Raw genomic sequence first — 22,683 nt, forward strand, 5'->3', positions numbered from 1 at the left:
GTTTTAGAGGATCCCAGCCAGAAGGCCACCTGCTTCTGGTCCCAGCTGTGTGGAGATGGGTCCCCAGCAAAGAGAAGTTCTGTCATCATGGGAGGTGGGAAGAGTGTGGGAGCAGAATGCAGGCTCCTGCTTCCTGGGTTAGGGAGGAAGGTGAGTGGCCAAAACTATTTTTTCCAGCTCTGACCATCTAGTTCTGCTCTGTGACCTTCTGAGGTTCTACCCTATGAAATTCTGAAAGTGATTTTGTTTCTTTCTTTTGACCAGAGACCACCTGGGAGCGTCCCAGCAGTTCTCCTGGGATTCCAGCCAGCCCTGGCCCTCACAGGAGCTCTCTGCCTCCAACAGGTACTGTCTGCTCACTATACTGGTACAGCCAGCAGGGGCCACACACACACTTCCATTGGAAAGGCCGAGACTCTGGATCCTGGGATCTAAAACCTGGCTGGTGATCTTGTGGACTAAACCTGGGAGGGTTCTGGAGGGGTAGGATTTCCTGTAAGCCTGCTGCCCTGCAGGATGGTATCTCCCAGGTAGCGCTAGCAGCAACCTGGTGGCTCAGCCTCACTCTCACTCACTCAGGTGCTTAGAGAAGTCAGCTGGGTAAGGTGAGGCCTTAGGGCTCTTACCTGTCTGCCTGTGCAGGGACCCAGAGGCAGGGCAGAACTGCTCCATATGGGTCCCAAAGGTATTGAGGTGTAGAAGTTAAAGGAAGGTAGATTTTTATAGAGCAGCTGTCAAACAGAACATTCTGGAAAGGAAATGAGATTCCTTGTGAGGGTGTGAGTTTTCCTTCTGCAAAGGTAATCTAGGAGAGGTGGTCAAGGTAGATATTCCTGTAATAGGTGGGAAGTTACTCTTAGGAGACGCTGAGTTCTGAGTTCTAGGAAGTAAGTTGTGAGTCACACAAATAGGGAGAACAGCTTCTGACTTCTCATGGTTTAGGCCGTGTTTTAAATGTCATCTCCTCTGAGAAGCGTTCCCCGGCTACTCAGTTTAGAGCCCTTGCCCATGACTCTGGATCCCAGCCGCATGCCGTTTCATTGCCCTGAGAGTACTTCTTCCTGTTAGCTGTCGCTCTCCATGCCAGACTGTGTACTCCTGAGGGTGGGGACCTGGTCTCTATTTTTCTTTTATGGAATCCTCCGACCCCAAACAGCCTGGCCTCACTGGTGACTGAATTCATGACTGTCTCTATAGTCACATGGTATGTAAACCTCATTTGTTGGTGTTCAACCTGTAGTTGTCAACCCGGGTGGTCGTGGTTATAGCCTAGTATTTAAATGTGAATAGCTTTCAAAATGTGCCAATGGTTGTAGCTGGACAGAGGAGGGAAGGTACCTAGGAGGGGAGGGCAGAAGCAGCAGCGGCATCCACAGCTTATGTGCATGGGAGGGGAGCTGAGAACCTCCTTAACCTTCCTGGAACACAAAGTCGTCAGAGGTTTAATAGTTTACCTAATGCATCCCAGGGAACCAAAGGAAGAGCTAAAATAATAAGTAGTAAGTAATAAGATAATAAGTAATAAGAAATAGAAACTAACTGGACTCTTAAAGCCTGGATCGGGGAAGGGAGGGCAGGCGCGGCGAGAGTGGGTCAGACTCCCGCTTTTCATAGCAGGAGTCTTTAGACATTCTCCACCCCTGATACATTAAGAAATCAAAATACAATCAAAGGACGTACTTAGGGATATGACGATTCCCAGAGCAGAACTCAAAACTGAATTGGTGGAAAAACCAACATCGACTGAGGCATGAGAGAGGGGACGAGTGGGTGTTTCCTACCGAAAGGTCTTCGAGGCTTTCAGTTTTAAAAAATGTGTATATCTTTACTTATTTTTTTTAAAAAAGGAACTCTTTGTGAGAGTAGGAAATGGGGCATTTACTCTCACCTTCCTAGGGATGGGATGAGTGCTGCATTATCAGACAAGCCCCAGGAATGACCCATTCAGCCTTCCTACCTGTTGTATGAAAATAGGCACCGCTGCCTTCTCTTTCATTGTTGCTTTCATATTTGTTTGTTTGTTTTTTTAACAGTAGCAATGCCAGCATGAATAACGTGAGGTGTGGCCCTCTATCCTCGCTGATTTCAGGATAGCCAGACACTCGAAAGAAACTCAGCTGTCTTTTCTGGCTAGCGTGGTCCACAGAGCAGGACAGGACAGGGGCACAGGGAAGGGAGGTTGGCACATGTGGAGATGACAGGTATAAACAGCCATAGCCTGCTGCATAGAGCTGGTCAGGAGCTTGCCCTCTGAGTCAGTGGAGTCACCCTCCAAAGCCCGCTGTCCCTGGCAGCATCCTCAGGCAGCATCCTGTCTCTTTTCTACTATGTGTGCCCTTCCCCAGAAAGAGGGCTAGAAGGAGCTGGGTCAGCTAGAAGGACCCCCGGCCCGATGTCTAGGCATGACAGATTCCTGCCTTCACCTGACAAGCACAAGAAGAGCCTTGTCTGCCCAGCACTGAGCTGGGTGTGAGGGCTCCCAGGGGGCACTGGAAAGGTGGGAGATGGGTGGAGAGGATCATATCCACTGATGAGAGCTGGCAAGGTAGCCAAGGTGTTAGAGTGGGCACTGACCCTCCCCCCTCTGCCTCTGTGCCACGGTACCTGTTTCCCAAGTCTGTGGGAACCTAGATCTGTCAAGTTCTCTGCCGAAAAGGACTTTGTAGTCAAATACAGTTGGAAACCTCATAACCTGCTCTACTCCCCTTTGGAGAGTCAACGTGCACATCAACATTCTGAAGGGTCAGAGAAGGCCTGAAATGAAGACACCTGTCTAATTTGGCACTTCTGCCTTTTTGTTTGTTTGCAACATACGTACAGCAGACCTCTCTGCACCCCCATATCCATGGGGGATATGTTTCAATACCCCCAGTGGACACCTAAGACCGCAGATAATATCGAACCCTATAAATACTATGGTTTTCCTTATACACATATACCTATGATAAAGCCTAATTTATAAATTAAGCACAGTGAGAGATTAACAACAATAACTAATAATAAAATAGAAAAGCCATAACAATATACTGTAATAAAAGTTATGCGAATGCGGCATTTTTAAGTACAATAAGGGTTATTTGAACACAAGCTCTGTAGTACTGAGGCAGTCAATCTGATAAGTGGCTAACGGACATCTTATCCAGCATGGAGATGCTGGGCAAAGGGATGATTCACGTCCTGGGTGGGATGGAGCAGGCAGCGTGAGATTTCATTGTGCTCCGCAGAACGGCATGCCATTTAAAACTTATGGATTATCTATGGAATTTTCCATGTAATATTTTTGGACCTCAGTTGACTTCAGGTAACTGAAACCACAGAAAGTGAAACTGTGTGTGGGGGGACCACTGTACATACTTGTTAAGCTTCTCTGGCGCTAGCGCAGTGGTTCTCAGCTCTGGGGTGATTTTGCCTACCAGGGGACATTTGGCAATGTCTCATTTTTGGCAGTTATGGCTGCCAGTGGGGTGCTACAGGCATTTAGTAGGTAGAGGCCAGGAATGCTGCCAATGTTCTACAATGCTCAGGAGAACACGGCCCCCACCAGAAGGCAATATCCAGCCCCAAATGGCAGTAGTGCCAGGGTTGAGCATCTTTGTTCTAGGGTAACTCATAAACAGTTCAGCTCTACTCAGGGGTTACTGGGTGAAGAACCATAGCTCGTTGACATGAAAAGCAGCAGTTAAACCTGCAGAACCCTAGTGAACTCCTCTATTCTAAGACCCACCTTTCGACTTTTCCCCACATTTTAATGTCTTGGAAATCAGACGCATCATGCAGGCAGTGGTGCATCCCAGTTTAACTGGAAGCATCTCTTTTTCTTTCTTAGTGTTGCTTAAAATAAGGGTGCCTCTAACAGTCAGTGACATCTTAGATTTGTGAAATTATACCTTGTTAGACTGGGGCCTTGGGCACCTCACTTCTCCTTGCCAGGCCTCAGTTTGCTCATTCATAAATTGAGGACCTGGAGAAAGATCATGGCTGAGGTCCTGTCCATCCCTCCACAGTTTGTGATTTGTGTTGCTCTCTGTACAGGGGCACGAACACACGTCAGCTCTCCATCCACCCTCTGTGATGGAAGGGAAGAGAACCCACCAGTGAGTCTAAAACAGCATCCGGGATATTTTGATGTCTTTCCTAGTTTTTGAACCTAAACTTCATATCTGAAGAATGAAATAATAGCCACATTGGGATTCTCTGTAGAGGGGAACACTAGGTTGTTTTCCAGCTAGTCTCTCATTCAGTTTTACAAGCAGCTTTCAGGAGATTAAATTTTATTGTTGGGGAAGAAATAGATTCAATGAGGACATGAGTTCACTTCAAACCTTTACCATCCTCATCCCCGCACTCCTGGGTTTGTTGACTCCTCTCCTGGAGACCACCCAGCCCTGGACCTCATCCCCTTTTGTTGGGCTTGTGCTTCTGCAAAGCAATAGTAATGAGGTTTCAAATCTTTCTATTCAAAAAATATGCAGATGCTATTCTCAGTACTTAGGGTATAGCCATAGACAAGCCAGACCTGTGTGGTCCCTGCTCCCTGAATCTTCATTCTAGTGGGGGAGTTGGACAGATAAGCACACATGAAATATGTCAGATTTTCCCTTGTATGTTCTAATGCAGAGAATTAAAATAGGGCAGAGGGACAGAGTGGGCTGGGGAGTCAGGGAAGGTCTCAGTGAGGAATTGGCCATTCAGGTCAATGTAAATGTATGAGGTTCTAGGCCAAGGAACAGCTAGTGCAAAGGCCCTGAAGCAGGAGTGACCTTGGCATATGTGAGAACAAAAAGTGGGTCAGTGTGGCCAGAGGATGGGGGTCAAAAAGGAGAGCGGTAGGCGATAAGGAGGGAGTTGGTCGACGGAGCCTGCCAGGCTTCGCAATGGGATTTCATTCCGAGCGCGATGGTCAGTCAGTATAGGAGTAAAAGTGAAATTCAGCAGAGGTGTCTTGTCTTCTGAAAAGCTGCCTCCTTGAAGAAGCAGGGTAGCTAGTGGCTCTGTCAAGACTGCTCTTGGTCAGCTGTGATAAGGGATGGGATCGTCACCAGCAAGGCAGCTGGGGGATGGGGACACTGTGGAAAACTCAGCCGCATTTTTTGACCACAGACATCCCATATGGTTGCTCCTGAAGAAGAACATGGAAAACCAGGTCAGGAAGAATGTTGGTGGGAACCACAAGTGAACCCAGCCAAGCCAAGCTGAGGCAGCTTCTTCAGGGAAGCAAGGGGCCCAAGAAGGCCATGGGGCTCGGTTTCACTTTTAGCTTCATGAGCTTCTGGAGAGGGTTTGAAGGGCCATCCAAGGACAGGGCTGTCTTTTTCTTCTTTGTGCAAGTTTGTCAGGTGCCGGAAGCACAGCCAGCCAGGTTACCAGTTGGGGAGAGATCTGGGGTCTTGCCCAGTGCTCCAAAAAATAGGATTTTGCTTTTTGAATGTTAGATGCTAGTGGGGTCAGCGCTGGTCTGGGACTTTCCCAGCTGGCTTCCTTTATCGCCAGAATTGTGGGAGCAGTGTTTATTTGGTGACTTTACTAGAGACATTTACTGCCAGGCCTCCTGGGTGAAGTCAGCATTAGTAAAGTTTTAAACCCAAACAGAATGCCTCAGGTGCTATTCAGTAACTGCTGCAAATATTAAAAATCATCTTTAGACTGGTTTAATATGCAGTGTGGAAGTAATGATTTATATAGAGAGAAATAGTAACAGGCAAAAGGAAGGAAAATATGAGTGAAAATGAGGTTCTGGGAGATCCCTGTAGGAGTCACCGAGTAGAATGAATGACTATGTAGAGTGATGCTGTCTAGTAGAGCTTTCTATGATCATGGACATGTTCTATATCTATACTGTCCAATATGGTAGCAACTAACCGCAAACTGTTCATGGATACTGGAGATGTTACTTGTGTTCCTTAGGAATTGAATTAATGTGGCTTAATTTTGGGGGAATAATTTAAGATTCACAGAAACATTTTGAAGACAGTACAGAGAGTTCTCGTATACCCTTTACTCAGTTTCCCGATTTTTACAGGTTTTATTTTTTCTCCTTTTTTCTGTTCTAGGATCCAATCCTGGATATCACATTTCATTTAGATTTTGTATCACATTGCATTTAGATTTTATTCATTTATTTATTTATTATTTATTTATTTTTTAAATAATTTAAATAGCCACTCTTGGCTAGTGGCTACCTCATCAGGCAATACAGGTGTGGAAAGTAAATGCCTTTCTCAGCTTCTGGGCCTGGGATGTATGTTGAGCCCACATTTGTGTTTTTCTTAAGGATAGAGGAAATCTTTTACTGAGTTGCCCGTGGAGGGAGGGTTTTTTCTGGGAACCTCGTTCAAGTTCTGGCCTTTTCCCGTCTTGGAGCTGGAGCCCACTGAAGGATCATCCTCGGGTAAGCAACCTGCCTCAGAGAAACCAGATCAAAGTGAGTGGGAGAGTTCCAGTGCAGAGCAGGGAGAGCCTGCCTTCAAGCCTGTGGAGCCAGCCAGGAGTGTGTGCAAACAGATGGTGTGTTCGTTTCTCTTGAGCAGAGGTCCCCTGGGATGGGGCACCAAAACCCAGGGCCTCAGGTGCACCACACTTTCTTCTCCAGATGAAGAAGCCCTGAACAGCTGTCTTCTCTGATGCAGGACCAAAGTGAGACCTTGGCTCATTAAAGGATTAGCAAGTTGCCAGGTCCAGAGAGACAACCATGGCCCTCAGTCAGAGCTCACCACTGACTTCAGGGAAGGCTATGGTACCGCCTGTTGGAAGGGGCTTACATGTTCCTTTAAAAACTGATCTTGTCACCAAGGCCCTAGGGGACCTTACAATGGCCTGTTTAACCTTTGATGGTTTGGAGAAAGGTTTTCAACTATTCACACTCCCCTGGACAAAAGTATTGTGAGTTCTGTTTTGGGGAATACAGTTGACATCATAGACAACCGGGAGAGGCAGTGAGGACCAGGTGGCCAGATAGCTATTTCCAGACCAGGAGGCTATAAATGTAAAACTGCTACTCTAAAAAGACTAGGGTAGAGGCTGCATACTTCTAAGAAGTTGAGTATGATGCTGGAAAAGCAACTTTCAAGGCCTTGAGGAAGGTGGTGGTAGGGAGTCTCACTAGGCGGTGACTGTGCCTTCAGGGATGCTGGGCACAAAACTGGCTTGTGTTTACGTGACTTCTTCAAAACCTGCCTCCCTACAGCCAGCGCTGTGATTCTCAAAGTGAGTTCCATGGTATTCCTGGGTATTCTGCCCCAAACAGGTCTGATGTTCCTATAAGTATAGTAATACTGCCAACTGTTGCCTCCTTTGAGACCCACAGAGCCCATCAGCATTATTTTAAAAGGCCTGCTGTAAACAAACCAATTTAAATCTGAATAATGGAGGACATATATCCCAAATTCTTTGGACGCTTTACTTTCACTGCTTATCATTACAATAAACATCCTGCAGAATCAATGTTGTGTGTCAGTGACCTAGGGAGACATTGCATTCCACCCATTGAACACGCAGTGGTGGGAGAGAGGGAGAGAGGAGGAAGGGCGGTGGGTAAGGATTTCAGGAACAGGGCCTCTGGGCGCCCAGTTGTCTTAACATTGAGGAAAGAAGTTCCTGTGTTTATTCCAGAGAGAGGGGACATTCGGCCAGAATTACAGGAGGCAGGAGGGGCGTGTCCAGGGCTCGTGTTCTTGTTTGGAAGAGTAGTTTACTCTTTGGGGTTCTTCAGGGAGCAGGGAGGGACCTGGACAGTGGGGCTTGGAAGATGGAACTTTCTGTGGGGAATTGGAACTGGGAAGTGGAAGCACAGCTACTGAGAGGGTGAATTCTGGGTGGCAGAGTCGCTTCATGAGCTCTTCTCTGCTGCTTGATGTCTCTCCACAGCCCTTCCTATGCTGCTGTTTTCCCGTTTCTATCTGCTCTCCTCTCCCCGAGCCTCCGACGACCTCCTTCTCCTCCTTTTGACCCAAACACCTGCCCCCTCCTCTCATGCACATCTCCCAGGCCCTTTCTCTGCCCATCTGTGTAACTTCCCATAAAGAGAAATGAAATGTGTGCATGTGTGTTTATATTTGTATCTGAAGTTACTAAAGTTACTAGATAAAATTTTTTGTTCCCTTTTCTTAAAAAAACAGCTGAATTTGACTTTTTACATTTTTTTCCTTATATCCCCAAACTAAATTATGTTTCTTTTAGTTAGGAGTAATCTTCAATCAATTTTATTTTATTTTATTTTTCCCTGGATGCCTGAGGCCATAAGAGCACCCACTTCTGGCCTCATCTGTTTTGTATCTAACCCTTGATAAGCTGGGAGTGCAGAGGACTGGGAATGCCAATTTTTAAGAATGCTCGTGGGTGACCATAACTGTTTAGACCTCCATTGATCACTTTTCTGAATGTGCCTGGCGCTGAGAATGAAATGCAGGAAGACAGGGTGTCAGAGGAGAGCTGCTGTGTGGGGAGAAATGGTTGAATGGAAAATTATTTTTTCTTCTCCAGTAATTGTTTTGACATGAGCGGTAATTAGCCAACAGCTGACAGACCAGAACTGAAGTGAGAACAAGAGAGTGGATTAGGAGCAAAATGCCCCTTGCATTAGACAGGTTCTGGCTGCCGTTAGCATGGTAGGCTGTGAGCCTGGGGGACGCTGGAAGCAGAAGAAAGAGAGTGGTGTATCGAGGGAGCACATTTGAAGTGCTGTGAAGGGAGTAAGAAGGGGTCCCTTGGTTTACAGGGACCCGACACCAACAAAGATAGTGACCGATTCCAAACTAAGGCCTACTCAGGTAAGAGCTTACGTATTTTATTTTCATAGTCAAACTGAATTGTGGTTCTGTTTTTTGTAGTTGTTGATAGATTTTAGGATGAGGGTAATGTTGACTTTGTTCAACTGGGAAACTTAACCACATGTTTCTATGCTATGGTGCAGTTTGTGCCTAGGAATTTATTTGCTGAGAGTTCACATGAACTTGCCCATACAACCATCTGTGTCCAGTGCCTTTTAGAGAGAGGTCATTTTTCAAAGTTTTTACTCATTTTGGTGTTTCTAGTGTCCTTTGAAACCACTTTGATAATTTGAACCTTATGGAAGGTTTTATATCTATTAGCTTAGAATTATAAATCATATGCTGTTACATTTTTAAAATCTCTACTATGTTAGTTGTACTTATGTTTGCTTATTCTCAATTCTGAGCATTTGTGTTCTCTTTCACTCTCAAATTACACAGGCTGATCTACCTTTTTTATTGTTGTGATTCCCATCCCCCCCCCCCCCCGGCTCCTGCCCCCCCACCCCGCCGCCTACACACACAACCAGCCAAGGTTGTTAATGTTATTCTGTCTCCTAACTCATTAATTTCTCTTGATACACACACACACACACACACACACGTACACGTGTGTGTATATGTGTATATATACATACATACATACATACATATGTGTGTGTATACTTATATACATACGTGTGTGTGTGTGTGTATACTTCTTATGTTTTTCTTTGGTTTATTTTATTGCCTTTAGAAATGTTGTTCTGAATTCTTAAATGTTTAGTTCATTTTTATTGCTCCTTGGCTTTGGTAATGAAATAATTAAGACTATAGATTTTCCTCAAATATAATTTGGGCCTTGTACCATTTTTGATATGTCCTTCCTCATTATCATTTAAATATTATGTAATTATTGTTAAAAAATCTCTCTTTGGCCTGAGATTATTTAAGATGGCACTTCTTAAATTTTCAGGCATTCGGGAGTTGTCGGTGGGGAGAGGGGAGGAGCCTTATATATTTGTTCTTTTATTATTAATGTCTACTTTTATTGCTTTCTGGTCAAATGTGGCTTGTGTTATACATGCCTTTTACAATTTAGTGATACTTTATTTGTGGCTTAAACATGCCCAACTTTTTTTTTTTTTTAATGTTCCATGGCTTCTTGGCAAAAGATATTATCCTTGTTTGTAGAGTATCATGTTTCATACATCTAGTTCAATCAGCGACCGAAATTTTCCACATGCTTACTTTTGTCTACTAATCAGTCATAGACTGAAAGCGGTGTATTCAGATTTTCTACTATTCTCTTTAGATTCTCCAGTGTTTGTGTTTTTCCTATTTCAGTGCTATGCTGCGTGATGAGTAAAATTTCTTGAACATTATGCCTTCATTGTGGGTTATATTTAACATCAGTCTAATGTCCTTACCGGTACAGCGTATGCGGATAGGAGTAGGTTGCCCTTGCCCTCCCCCGCAACTTTGGCATGGCATTCTCCAAAGCTGTTGGAATCCTGTCCCACCACTCTTTTTACCCGGGGGACTCATGGATAGTGTCAGCATTTGAGCAGTTGCCTGAGTGGGGTGAGTGTAGACCAAGGCTGCAGCTGGCCTCACAGGGTTAGTTCTATCTGTTGCTCCATAGGACGCTGGCCGGGGGGCCAGCTCTGAGCCCTGTTTTCTGTTGTACCGGTGTGTCTGTGCCCACCCTTCATCCAGAGCACTGGCCCAACCCTGCAGATCAGGGAACAGCCCAGGTGCCCACAGGAATTTACTGAGTGTGACTTTGCTCACAGGTGGCCCTGGATTTTTCACTGCAAGCAGTGAAGGATGGGGGTCACCCCACAGCATAACAAAAGGTTCTCCATGGGGCGGCCTTCATCTCCCTTTGCTTGCACTAGCCCTTGCCACTGCAAATGAGTAGGTGTTACCGACTTTCAGTCATTCTCCTCTTTGCTTCCTGCCACACTGCAGAGCTCTCTCAGCAAGAGCCGTGAGTTGTACATCAGTTTGTGCATATTTCTCTAGTCTGACCTGCACAGCGTGTATGTTGTGGTAATTCCTCCATGGCTGGGCATGAGGAAGACATGTTTTCCTGGTCTCTGGAGATCATGCAGGTTTGGGGTTCAAGGCGACTAGATTTAAGAAACAAAAACAGTGACCCTCCCCTCTCTCCGTCCTTCCCTTCTTTTTTCATGAAGTCTTTTTTAACTTACAGACCCTTTTCACAAATATTGTCTCCTTTGATTCTCATACCAACAAAGTAGGTTGGAGGCTGGGTATAATTGTCCACATTTTACAGATACAGAAGCTGAAGCAAGCTTCTGGAGGAGGGACCACTCTGTAAGCTCATGTTACTGTACCCCTGAGAAAGCAGCAGCGCCTCTGGGAACTGAGATTGCATGGGCTGCATTTTATAACATGTTGTATCACATTTAATGCATTTGTGATGTCAGGAGCATGCAGTGGTTTTGGGCTTCAGACTGACTGTAATGGAAGTATTTATGCCACAGAATAGGCAAATGCTATAAACCAGGGCTCCCCAACTCCCCCTTCCCCCTGCCATTCCTTGGAGAGCAGGCCTATCAGCTCGTATTGGGAGTTATGAGTGAATGTCACAGAGGCAGATTTTTAAACCTTGTTTGTTTGTGTTTTTTTTTAATTTTGGGAAAACGAACTCAAGAAGGATGTCATATGTTCACCTGGCTATTAATTGGCCAAGCCAGATGTCATGGAAACCAGTAAACACAGTACTCTTTCCATTCATCCATAATACACTACTGTGAGGATGAGGGTAGAAAGGTCCTCAGAGAGAAGTTTGTCAGGGGAATTGCAGGAAGGTACTGACAGGGCCTCCTCCAGAGAGAGAGAGAGAGAGATTAGACCCATGATCAGCACCGGTGACCAAAGCTGATGTGGCACTTTCGGTGATGGCTATTGGGCTGTCATAACCTTACCTCCTATAAGCGCATTCCTTTTCTTCTCTAGTTCTAAAAGAAACTCATTCCCCCCAAAGTTCAGTAATTGAGTGCTAGGAATTACAGAGAGCCTCTCAACCCATTTCCAGCTCTGCAAATGATGGTAAGATCCTAAGAGATGGTCCTAGCAGTGTAAGACCTCTCAGAACCAGGCAATGAGGTGGGAGAAGGGGCCGCAGTCCCAGTACGTCAGAAGTGCCCATCTGTGGCCAGTCTAGCATCTGAGCAGTGTTTCTGTACCCGCAGTGAATGGATACCACGCATCAGGGATCCCAGCGCACCCTCCTGAGACTGCCCACATGAGTGTCCGAAAATCTACCGGCGATCCCCAGGTAAGGGGTCCTGTTACGGCAGGGAGGGGTAGGCGTTTAGGTAGGCCCAGGGAGGTGTCATTAAGATGGGTACATCGTGGAGTCCAGGTGGCTACAGCCCACTTCTGCCCCGAGTAGAAAGTGGTTAGTCTATCTGGGTCATTCCAGCATACTGTGATTGGGGGAGAGTGGGCTGTTGTGGCTTGTTTGGTTTTCTCTAGAAGTTGACAGTGGTTTGGAGTGAGGAGAGGTGATGGAATTATAACCGTTAGTGCGAAGGGTTCCATCCTGTTGTCTGGATTCCTGATACAGAGTCTAGGTTTCCTGTGACTCTAAGAATATGGAGGAGGTCAAGCCATTTTCCTTTTCTACACGCACCCTTCCCACCCTTAGACTTCACCCAGAATGGAATTTTATAAAATGTAATAATCTAGCATAGAGACAGTAATGGGACGGAAAGAAATGAGAGTATATTTTAAGATTCCCAAACTGCTTTTGCATTCATCATCTCAGTTGACACTTGTGCAAATGCATGAGGTAGGTGTCCCAACCATTCCCATGTTACAGATGGGGTAGCTGTGGCCCAGACTGGTTAAGTGATTGACACAGGGTGATATGCTTGCTAATTGCTCAGATTGGGCCTTGATGCCATGCCCCATGGTTCTCAGTTGCATTAAACTGTGTCTAAGGAACTGAGGATGAGTCTTATTTAGTCTGCCCATAAATTATCAAGATGTTTTCAGTGAAGCCTCCAAACTCCACCAACCTTTTTCAGGAATTAAAATGCCACGCCCCAACAGTGCTGTTGCTGCTGCTGCTGCCAACAGCTGCTTTTTATCAACAATGGTGGGTAGTATGTGCCAGGCACTGAAAGAAAGACCTTGAGGTCTGTTACTGCAGTTGGCTAAAATGTGACACTTAGCTCTAAAACAGGCAAGAGTGCTAATTTCCAGAAACGTAATTAAGTTGTTGTCTGAGTAAGCTGAGCACTGGGCTCAGCTTCAGTTCAGTTAAAACTCTGGGAGAAAATTTGGACATCCATGTGGGCCAAGGTTTCTTACATTTGGATGGACTGAAGAATCAGCTGGGTCTCTTGTTAGAGTGCAGACTTTGATTCAGGAGGAGCCAAAGCTCTGTTTCCAACCAGCGCTCAGGTGACGCTACTGGTTAGAGGATGCGCCTTGGGTAGTGAGGACGTAGGTACAGTTGATGGTGTACAGCATGTGGGTGTGTCCCCTCTCTCCCCTGCTCACAGCACACATCATAGCCTTGGCCTTGTGTGTTTCCAGCTGAGCCATCAGGCAGCCTCCCCAACATAGCCTCTGTCAGTCTGTTTGAAATGAAGCTTATTTATCACCTGACTACAAAACGTTTTCTGACCACATCAGCCTAAGTTCTGCCACGGTTTATCAACAACTGAAAAAGCTGGTGGTGCCCTGGATATCATCAGGAACAGTATTGGAAGCGCTGCCCCCCTCCCCACCCATCATTTTTTCTTCCTTCTCTAATAGAACATGGCTCTCCCCACCCCAAAATGCTGCTCAAGCATTTAAAACAAAATGTATTTTGATAGAACCTTCTCAGAGCCGTTCAAAAGAGTGTGCCATAGCTTTTGACCCAGGACTGTCCCTTCCAGCATCTGTTTTTGCCATTCAAGGATTCTGAATTATGTGTGAAGCTGTTCACTCAAGCAGTATTTACAGCATTACAACATTGGACCCAGCCTAACTGTCCAGCAACAGGGGATGGGTAAAATGGATTATGGCACTGAACAGCCAGCCAGCCAATGATATCATGCAACCATAAACTGCATTTTTCTGAGGAAAGGGTCATGATTTAGGAAAATGCTGGGAACATAATATTGAGTGGGAAAAGCAGAACACAGACTACACATACAGTCAATCTTATTTAGGAGGAGGGAATCTATACATATGTCAAGACAGAATACCAGAAGGAAAATAAGCCAGGATATTGATGGTGGTTCAGTCTACATCTGAGACTATGATCTCCAATAGGGGACATTTGGCATTGTTTGGGGATATTTTGGTTATCATAGCCTGGCCGGGGTGCAGGGGGAGGCGGGGGTGGTTACTGCTGGCTGCTAATGAGTAAGGTCCAGGGATATTACTAATCGTCCCACAATGCACGGAACAGCTCCAATCACCAAAGAATTATCCGGTTTGTAAAGGTGAATGGTGCTGAGGTTAAGAAATCTTGGTCTAAGGTAATTTTTATTTTTTTATACTTTTTCAGTATTTTCAAATTTCCTAAAATGAACAAATTTTACTTTTATAGAAAACAGTGAGCATTATTTAAAAATAAAAATAGAAGCCAGGTACTGATATTGGGGCTGCAGGGCAGGTCAGCTCCCAGGCCTGGGCAAGCAGTGACTGCCTCAGGACAGGTAGAGTTAATTTGGATGATAATGTTGAGAGTTGAGGCATCATCAAAGTAACAAAAATAGATAATGTGGTACATGGAGAGCGCAAATAAATATACACTTGTTGGTAGGTTCCCAGAACTATAAGGTAGATTGTTATTCTCATAGGCTGTGACAAGATTGGTGACCCTATGAAGCTGGCTGTCCACGAAGGTGCTGGAGGCCAGTCATGGAAATAGGATAAGAAGGCTTGATATTTACAGAGAATTCTACCAGTAGATGATCCCCCAAATACTATATAGCTCTCTTCAGTCTGTGTGGTATTTACTCATACTACCCTAGCCTGTCAGTTATAATTAATAACGCTTATGACTTACTATTGGAAGAAGGAATGAATGAGAAAATGAACACATGGCCGTTTGAGATGCAGGGTGGGGTGGTGGTAAGAAACTGTTCAAATCTCCATTGTATTCTTTTTCTGCTACTTGGGAGCTGCCCCTCCTTGAACAAGAAAATCAGGAAAATTAGAATGTTGAAGTGGGGGTGAGGATGGGGAGTATACCTAATCTTTATGGGAACCAGGATTTGTGTTCCTACTCTGACCGGTCAAGGCTTCGTGTCAGCCCCTGGAGAGCCCGCCTCTCCTTTTCCCAGTCCTGGGAGAGTGGCGCTGCTGGAAACAGGTGGTGGTGATCTGGTGCCACCCAGTGGACATTTTCAAGTCTGCAGCCCTTTTCGGGCTGCTTGGGAACTAATTAAATGGGGCCTGCCTGATGGGGAGATAGGAGGATCAAAGGCAGATAAATCTTGCTGGCCTTTGTAGAATCATGCCTGCCTGTCTGGGGCTGTGGTGCTAGGGTCCCTTTCTGATCCCTGAGCGATTGTAGGGAGGGCAAGGGACCTGCCCACCAGTGTCCAGGAATTTTTGTGACCGCCTTTCATTTGTTCTGGCTTCCCTTGAGCTTCCTGCCAGAAGACATAGGAGAGGGAGAAGGGGAAACTTAAGAGACCCACCGGAGAATGGAGTTTGAGGGAGAGAAAAAGGTGAAATTCTGAGAGCTCATTCACTTAATGCCCTTCCCCCGCCCCACACTCCAATTCAGTAACATGTTCTGTTGAGCATCTCCTTTGCCAGGCACTGAGTCACAGACAGATATAGCTCCTGCCTTGATAGAGGTTTATAGCTGGAGCTAGAGAAAGACATGGGATAAATGATTATTTTATTTCAGCATTGATAAGGGCTGGAGGAAGTGTGTGCTACGAGGACCTAGCTGGGTCCTGGTGAGTCGTAATGGGAATGTCAGGGACAGACTCTCTAAGAAAAAATACTTAAGACTGGAAAAATGAGCAAGGGTTTAGCTTGGCAAACAGGTGGGAGAAACAGCATTCCAGGTGAAGGGAACAGCGCACGTGGACGCCTGGAGGTGGAAGCAGGAAGGAAAGGGGCAGTGATCGCAAAGAACACGCAGAGGCATTCTCCCGGAGTGGGGCCGGGGTTTACTAAATTAGCGGTGTAGTGAGGGTGAAAGATGAGGCTGGAGGTGTCTGGATAGGCCCATGTTAAGGAGCTTGGATTTCGTCCTAATAGTATTAGGAAGCCATTGAGAGGTTTCATACTGGATCCCACCTGCTGAGGGGGTGGGGCCCAGACTATTCTCAGGGCAAAGAGATGGAGGGAGGGGACTTGCTGAACCAGTCGTGAATGACCCGCCCCCACTTTCTCCCACTGCAGTCTACCAACCACTGTCTCCTGTACCATCACCACCCTCCGTCTGTCCTCCATCTCGCAGTAACAGCAGAGTGGTCCAGGTGAGGTTAGGAAACCAGGCTGGGGAGGGATTTAAAAAAAAGGAAGAAGGAAAACTTTTTAGAATCATAAGCAAAGGAAATTAAAAAAGAAAAAAAATTTTATTATAGACATTTGTAAACATTTATAAAAGTAGAAGGAATGCTAGAATAAAGGACCATGGATCAGCCATTTAAGTAGTTATTCAACCAGTCTTGTTTCATTTATATTCCCATCCCCTCTATCCCCTGATGGATTATTTTAAAGCAAATTCCTGATCTATTTTAACTGCAGATATTTTCTGACGTAGCTTTAGAGGGGGAAGATATAACCACAATACCGTTAGCACACTTTGAAAACATTAATTCAGTAATATCATTTAATGTATATAATCCATATTTGAACTCCCCGATTGTCCTCAAGATGTCTTTTATATCTGCTTTTCTCCCCAATCCAGGATCCCTTCAAGTTTCACACATGGATACATTGGTTGCTATATCTCTTTAGTTTTTCCGTCTCTCCTTTTTAAACATCTCCGTTGAGATATAATTCACGTAACGCATGCTTCACCCATTGAAAATGTACAATGCAGTGGTTTTTAATATAGTCACGAAGTTGTGCAGCCATCATCACAATCAGTTTTAGAACATTTTCATCACCCCAAAAAGAATCCCCCTCAGCCTTCGGCAACCACGAATCTACTTTCTGTCTCTATAGGTTTGCCTGTGCTGGGCATTTCACATGATGGAATCGTACCATATGTGGTCTTTTGTGTCTGTCTTCTTTCATTTAGGTCCATTACTGTTGTAGCAGGTATCAGCCCTTCATTCTTTTTTTTATAGGCAAATAATATTCCATTGCACGGATTCACTATTTCATCTAAATTATTACTTTAGTCTTCATTTAATCTAGACTATATTTCCTACACATTTTATCTTTTGTCTTTCCTCACATTGACTTTTTTTTTTTTCCGGCGGGGTGGCGGGGGAGGGGGGAAGAGTCCAGGTTATTCGTCTTGTAGAAGAACCTACATTCTTGGTCTGATTATTTTCTCATGCTTAGACTCAGGTTTAGCAGTTTCGCCAAGATTACCACCTGGGGCCTATTGAGTACTTCTCATTGTGTATGTCTGGGGAATGCACACACCCAGGTTACCACTCTATTGGGTGAGGCTGAGTCTGAGTTCTTGGTCAATGTGGTGCCGATCAGATTTCTTTTTTTACCAGAGGTACCTTTCCCCCTTTAATTTGTCAGCAATCTGTGGGGTAATAGGGTAAGACCAGGTACATATCCTGTTGCCTAAAAAATCTTTTCACTTAGTTCTTTGAGTATCCTTGACGATTATGGCCTGAATCCCTTTTGACATTAGGGTTTGCAAATTGTGATTTTCTAATTGGCATTTTTCCATAAAAAAATGCTGTTCTCCCCTCCCCACCACCACTTTTGGAGTTAATCATTTGTAGTCGCTTTTCATATTCATGCTCAGATTGTCCCGGGTTTGGCTGTGGGAGCCCCTTTAAGTTGGCTTTTGTTGTCACATCATTTCTTGAACACTTTCTTACCTCCCAGCACAATAAGATGTTCTGGGTTCACCAGATGTTTGGAATTGGCCATTTCTCCTAGGAGCCTGAGTTCCTTTTAGTAGGGAATAGTCTTTAGAAAACAACTTCTAACTAGTGGGTGTTCTCACCATGGCTCATATGTCATTCCTTTCAGGCCCTTTCAGTTGAGTGCTACAAGGAGTGTGCGTGTGTGTGCGTGTGTGGAAGGGGAGGGGGAGCACATATATATATAAAATGTGTATATATGACATATGTTTGCATTTATTTATATGATATTGGAACAGTAGGCACATGTCATCAGCAACGAACGCAGAGCCTCAGGCCACCTCAGGAAGCCGGTAATTCCTACCCCTCAGCTCAAATTGCATAGCTCATAGGGCAGAGATAAGAAGGTACTGACACCCACACTTAGACTGTCCACCCTCAGTACCGTTACTTGCAGTGATCCAGGTTATAGGGATGAGGGTGACCTTTGGGTCCAGCCTCATCCCACAGAGCCTTGGACATGGAGATTCCAGCATTAATGTTTGTAGATGATGGAGATCTTTTCTGATCCCTGCAGAGATATCTGTAAAACAAAAGATTGTCTCAAGTCTCAAAGTGGAGAGATGGCAGAAGATAGAGAAGAGTTATTCAGGCTTGGGTTCCACTATCCTCTATTTACTTGCCTTGTAATACTGGACAAATTAGTTTGTTTCTATAAGCTTCAGTTTCACCATCTATAAAATGGAGCTGATTCCACTCAAGTTGCTGGGGTTGGGAGGATTAAATAAGATTAAGTACGTCTCATGCCCGGCCTGGTGTGTCTACCTCATAAGTAAGCACTTGGCGGCAGGAGCTCTCGGAGAGCTTTCTTCTTCTGATAGTTATCCTGGTCCTTCTTCTTATCACCATCATCATCGCCATTGATATATAGACTTGCAGCTATTGCCAAGGCTGCCGTTGTCCTTCCTGGTGGGCTGGAATGGGAGCACTGGGGTGGTGGTGGTGGTGATGATGATGTGTGTCAACGACAGGGAGGCTCCTGCAAACTGCAGAATCCATCTCAGAGACTTTCCTTCCCCCTTTTCCCTCCTAGGCACGTATAGTTGACCAATGAACAACGGGGCAGGGGGTGGGGTTAGGGGTGCTGATCCCCCTGTGCAGTCCAAAATTCGCATATAACTTTTGACTCCCCCAAAACGTAACTGCAGTTTCTCAGTATTTGTGGGAGATTGGTTTCTGGACCCCCTATGGATACCAAAATCTGTGGATGTGCAAATCCCTTATATAAAATAGATCGATGCATTCAGCCCACTATCTGCATCCATGGAGTCCCAGACACAGATTGAAAATACTATTTTTGATCTTCTTTTGGTTGAATCCTAGGATGTGAAACCCAGGATACTGAGGGCTGACCATTTATTTATTGAAAAAAGTCCATGTATAAGTGTACTCATGCAGTTCTAACCTGTGTTGTTCAACAGTCAGTTGTATTTGCTTGGCCATTGACAACCTTCGTCAGAGCTCTGTGCCTCTCTCTTCTCCTTGGAAACTGGCACCTGAGGTCATGCCCTGCAGCCTCTGTTTGTCTTCCTCCAGTGCGGCACAGTTTTGGCAAGTGCCCTGAGGCAGAACTGATAACTCCAGAGGGTCCAGGATAGGTAGGCTAGACGAGTTCATGCATTAGAAACATCTACAGAAGACATTGCTCCAGATCCTGTTAGGGCCGCTCTAGGAGCTGTTGCGAGTAGGGAACCTCAGTGCAATGACAGAACATAGGTCAGTGTATCTCCAAGGGGGGCTCCCAGACTCCTTCTCAGAGCCACTAGCCCAAGGCCTGCTGGATCAGAAGCTGAGGGATGCAGCTGGAATTTGATTTGGGGCAAATTCCTCAGTTAATTCTGATACACTCCAAGGCTTGAAGTCCACTGGTAGGTAATAGATGGCGAAACCGAGGCCCAAAGAAGTCATATTATTTGCAGGATGTCAGGGCTAATGAGTTCATTTTCTTGTCTGTGACCTGGATGATCTATGAGGTCCTTTTTATCTAGGCTGCCTTAGGATATTGGTTTTCAGTAGTTGACTCTACTTACCAGCCAAAGTAGGTCTATATGAGAATAAGGGAGTGGGGAGACCTCAGCCAGGACTCAGTCCAGCTCCTTGTGTGGCCTGATGAGCAGATGCCTTCCTGAGGCAGGGGCTGACCCCACCCCCAGACTTTCTTCCTGCCCCGTGGAGCAGGGCTGTGCTGGCCCAGGGATGGGGGGGCCTCTGGGTCGCTGAGGCTTGCTGGAGAAGTCCCTCCATGCTTTTCCTGGGCCTTTATCTGTAAAGTCCTCACAACCACTTCCTTATATTCTGCTAGAGAATGAATAAGGACTCACATACAACAGCCACACACAGTGCCTTAGGGGCACTACTTCCCAGGCCGTTGTGTGGCTCAGTGGCTCAGGACAGGAATGGACATCACCTGTCCTGCCCGAGGACCCTGTTAATCCCTAATGTTACTGCTACTAGTGGGATAACGAAGACCCAGAACTGACTGTCCCCTTTAGGTTCATAGGCTCTGCATTTTCAGCTGGCTATCCTTAATTTTCTATACCAGAACTGTCCTAGGACTGGGGAAAGCTCCTGGGGACCCGTGGGCTCAGAGGTACTTGGGACTATGGTTTTCTTGCTGGCAATGAAAAGACATAAAAAGGCAATTCAATGTGAATGAAAGCTGAAACACGGTATCCCTCCCTGCTTTCAGGGTTGGAGAGCCGCAAGGCGCGGAAGTGGCTGAGCGCCCAGTGTGCATGGCACATATATAGGTTTTGATACGTCTGACCCCAGGGTTCATATTAAGATGTCTTGTTCTGAATCCTCAGTGCCAGGGGGTGGTGGCCTGCAGTCGACCTTAACTCTTTGCTCCCCAGTGGGTTCTGCAGCTTCAAGCAGCAAGCAGCACGCGGAGCCACCTACCAGCAGAGGGCAGCCGAGGGGTCAGCTCCCAGATCGCAGCCTGGGAGAAGAGGCGGGCTGGTTTGGAGCAGCTCTCTCAGAGCCTGTGCTGGAGGCTTCCCCTAGTTCTCCCTCAAGCCGGGCACGGGAGCGGCATGGGGTCAGGGATACTCCCGCCTGCCCTCTCCCAGAATATGGTGACTTAGGAGTTAACTGCAGGCTGAGAACCAGTGCGCGGCTTTTAACCAATCCCACCACCTCAGGGAACCCGAATGAAAAAAGAGTGTCCAATATGGAGAACAGCTTTGACGATGTTTCTTGTCTCTCTCCCCAGAACCTGGGATCCTCGTCACCAGGGAAAAAGCAGAGCAAGGAAAACACCATCACGGTAAGTGGCTCCCGCCGAGTGCCGACAGGTCGGGTGGCAAGCTGGGGCTTTTGGCCACCGCTGGGCTGTTCCCATGGCAACACGGACCGAGTAGAAGCGATGCCCAGCCTGGAATCTAGGAAGTTCCAAAGCTTGGACGTAGCCGAAGTTACCCCCTAGGTGTCCACCCTTCTGTCGATTTCGCATCTCACTTTTCTCTCTGGAGGAATGAGTGGAAGGATGGTGGTTGGAATGATGCAGAAGCCATTTTTTCAGGGCGGCAGGAATAGGTTGAAGGGGGTGGACAAGTGACCTGAGGTGTAAATTACAGCCACAGCAGGATTGCTTTTGTACAAGGTAACTTCTGGAAGATGCCAAAGTTAAAGGCAAAGAGAAAGCATCCTAAGAATAGAGTTCTGGGAGTTCCTGACAGGAAGCAGGCAGCTTCTGCCTAGAGTGGCCACACCACTTCCTAGGGCTCTTCCAAAAGCCCGCCAAGCCCCCACGTGCAGGTTGCAAAGGACCGCCCCTGCTGCCTGACCCCTCCGCCCTGCGCCTGGGGAGAGTGGGTGGTGGACATCACTGTCTTCTCTGAGTGGGTGGATGAGTTAGTTGTCCGGTTCAAACAGCCAAGGACTTGGAGACATGAGGAATGTGGTCCTTTTTGACACAAGCACAACAGAGCTTAGAATAGAGAATTGCTCTCTCGGGCTCCATCACACACAGTTCTGAGCATTTTGACCACCCCCACGGAGGCGAAACCAAGAGTGAGTGCACTTCCCTGGCTCATGCATGCTGAAAAGTCCTGCTATGGAAGGGAAAGAGAGTTAAGCAGAAAATGACAATAATTGCTGCCACTTTTGTGTGCATTTGTTATGCACAAGCCATGTTCCTGGTGGCTCATTTAACTCTCCACTCACTGTGCGAGGTGTAAGTGATAGGACTGACGTCCTATGGCGATTTGTGAATCTGGGCTCTGAAGCCAGAGTGCCCATTACAGCACCTGTCAGCTGTGCAACAGCCTGGGGTAAGTTTTTCTTCCTCTTTGTGTCTCAATGTCTGCATCTGTTCAATGAGGAGATGGGGGATGTCTGTGCCATAGAAGTAGTGTAAGGACTGAGTCCATATGCGGGAAGCAAGTGTTCAGTGCACACTCATATTCTCATCACCCTGTTTATCAGTGAGGAAACTGAGGCACCCAGCCGTACCCTGCCCAGGGCCACACAGCTGGAAACCATCAGGATTCCAGACCTGTGCTCTTAGACCCAGCAGTGTACCTGGTGGAAGTTGCCTCCTGAGGGTGTGGCAGGGTGGCTCAGCTCTAGTGGATGGGATCAGCAGCAGCGTCCTTGTTACTGGAGCTGGTGGGGTTGGGCAGGGCATGGGCAGGCTTCCCAAGGGCACAGTTCTCATCTTCAAATGGCCACAGAATGCCCTAGAGCGCTGGAACAAAGGTGGAGCTCCCAAAAGTTACCTGAAATAGAGGAAAGAGGGAGAACACGAGAGGAGGTATATATTAGAATTGTAGAGATTAAGTAAAAAGGAGAAATGAAAAGTGAAAAGCAGAGCGTGAGTCCTCCCAGAGTTACCTGAAAGGGCTTTGGCGATGGTGCCCAGGCCACCTGATGGG

General features: G+C 46.3%; 1 protein-coding gene across 9 annotated transcripts in view; it reads left to right on the forward strand.

Annotated features, from left to right (window-relative positions):
- GAS7 (growth arrest specific 7) overlaps nt 1-22,683 on the forward strand; it is a 204,867-nt gene that overhangs the window by 144,936 nt on the left and 37,248 nt on the right. For 5 of the 9 annotated variants that reach the window (XM_016121292.2, XM_016121296.2, XM_016121297.2 and 2 more), the window contains exons 3-5: nt 265-345; nt 11,969-12,054; nt 21,021-21,074. In XM_016121292.2, coding sequence (XP_015976778.1) covers nt 265-345; nt 11,969-12,054; nt 21,021-21,074 — 221 coding nt within the window. Of the gene's footprint in view, nt 1-264; nt 346-7,534; nt 8,766-11,968; nt 12,055-21,020; nt 21,075-22,683 lie in introns of those variants that run through there. The other 4 variants (XM_016121299.2, XM_016121293.2, XM_016121300.2 and 1 more) reach the window with 2 other exon arrangements.

This window comes from Rousettus aegyptiacus, unplaced genomic scaffold (assembly GCF_014176215.1).
Source record: "Rousettus aegyptiacus isolate mRouAeg1 unplaced genomic scaffold, mRouAeg1.p scaffold_m13_p_6, whole genome shotgun sequence".
Lineage (NCBI taxonomy): Eukaryota > Metazoa > Chordata > Mammalia > Chiroptera > Pteropodidae > Rousettus > Rousettus aegyptiacus.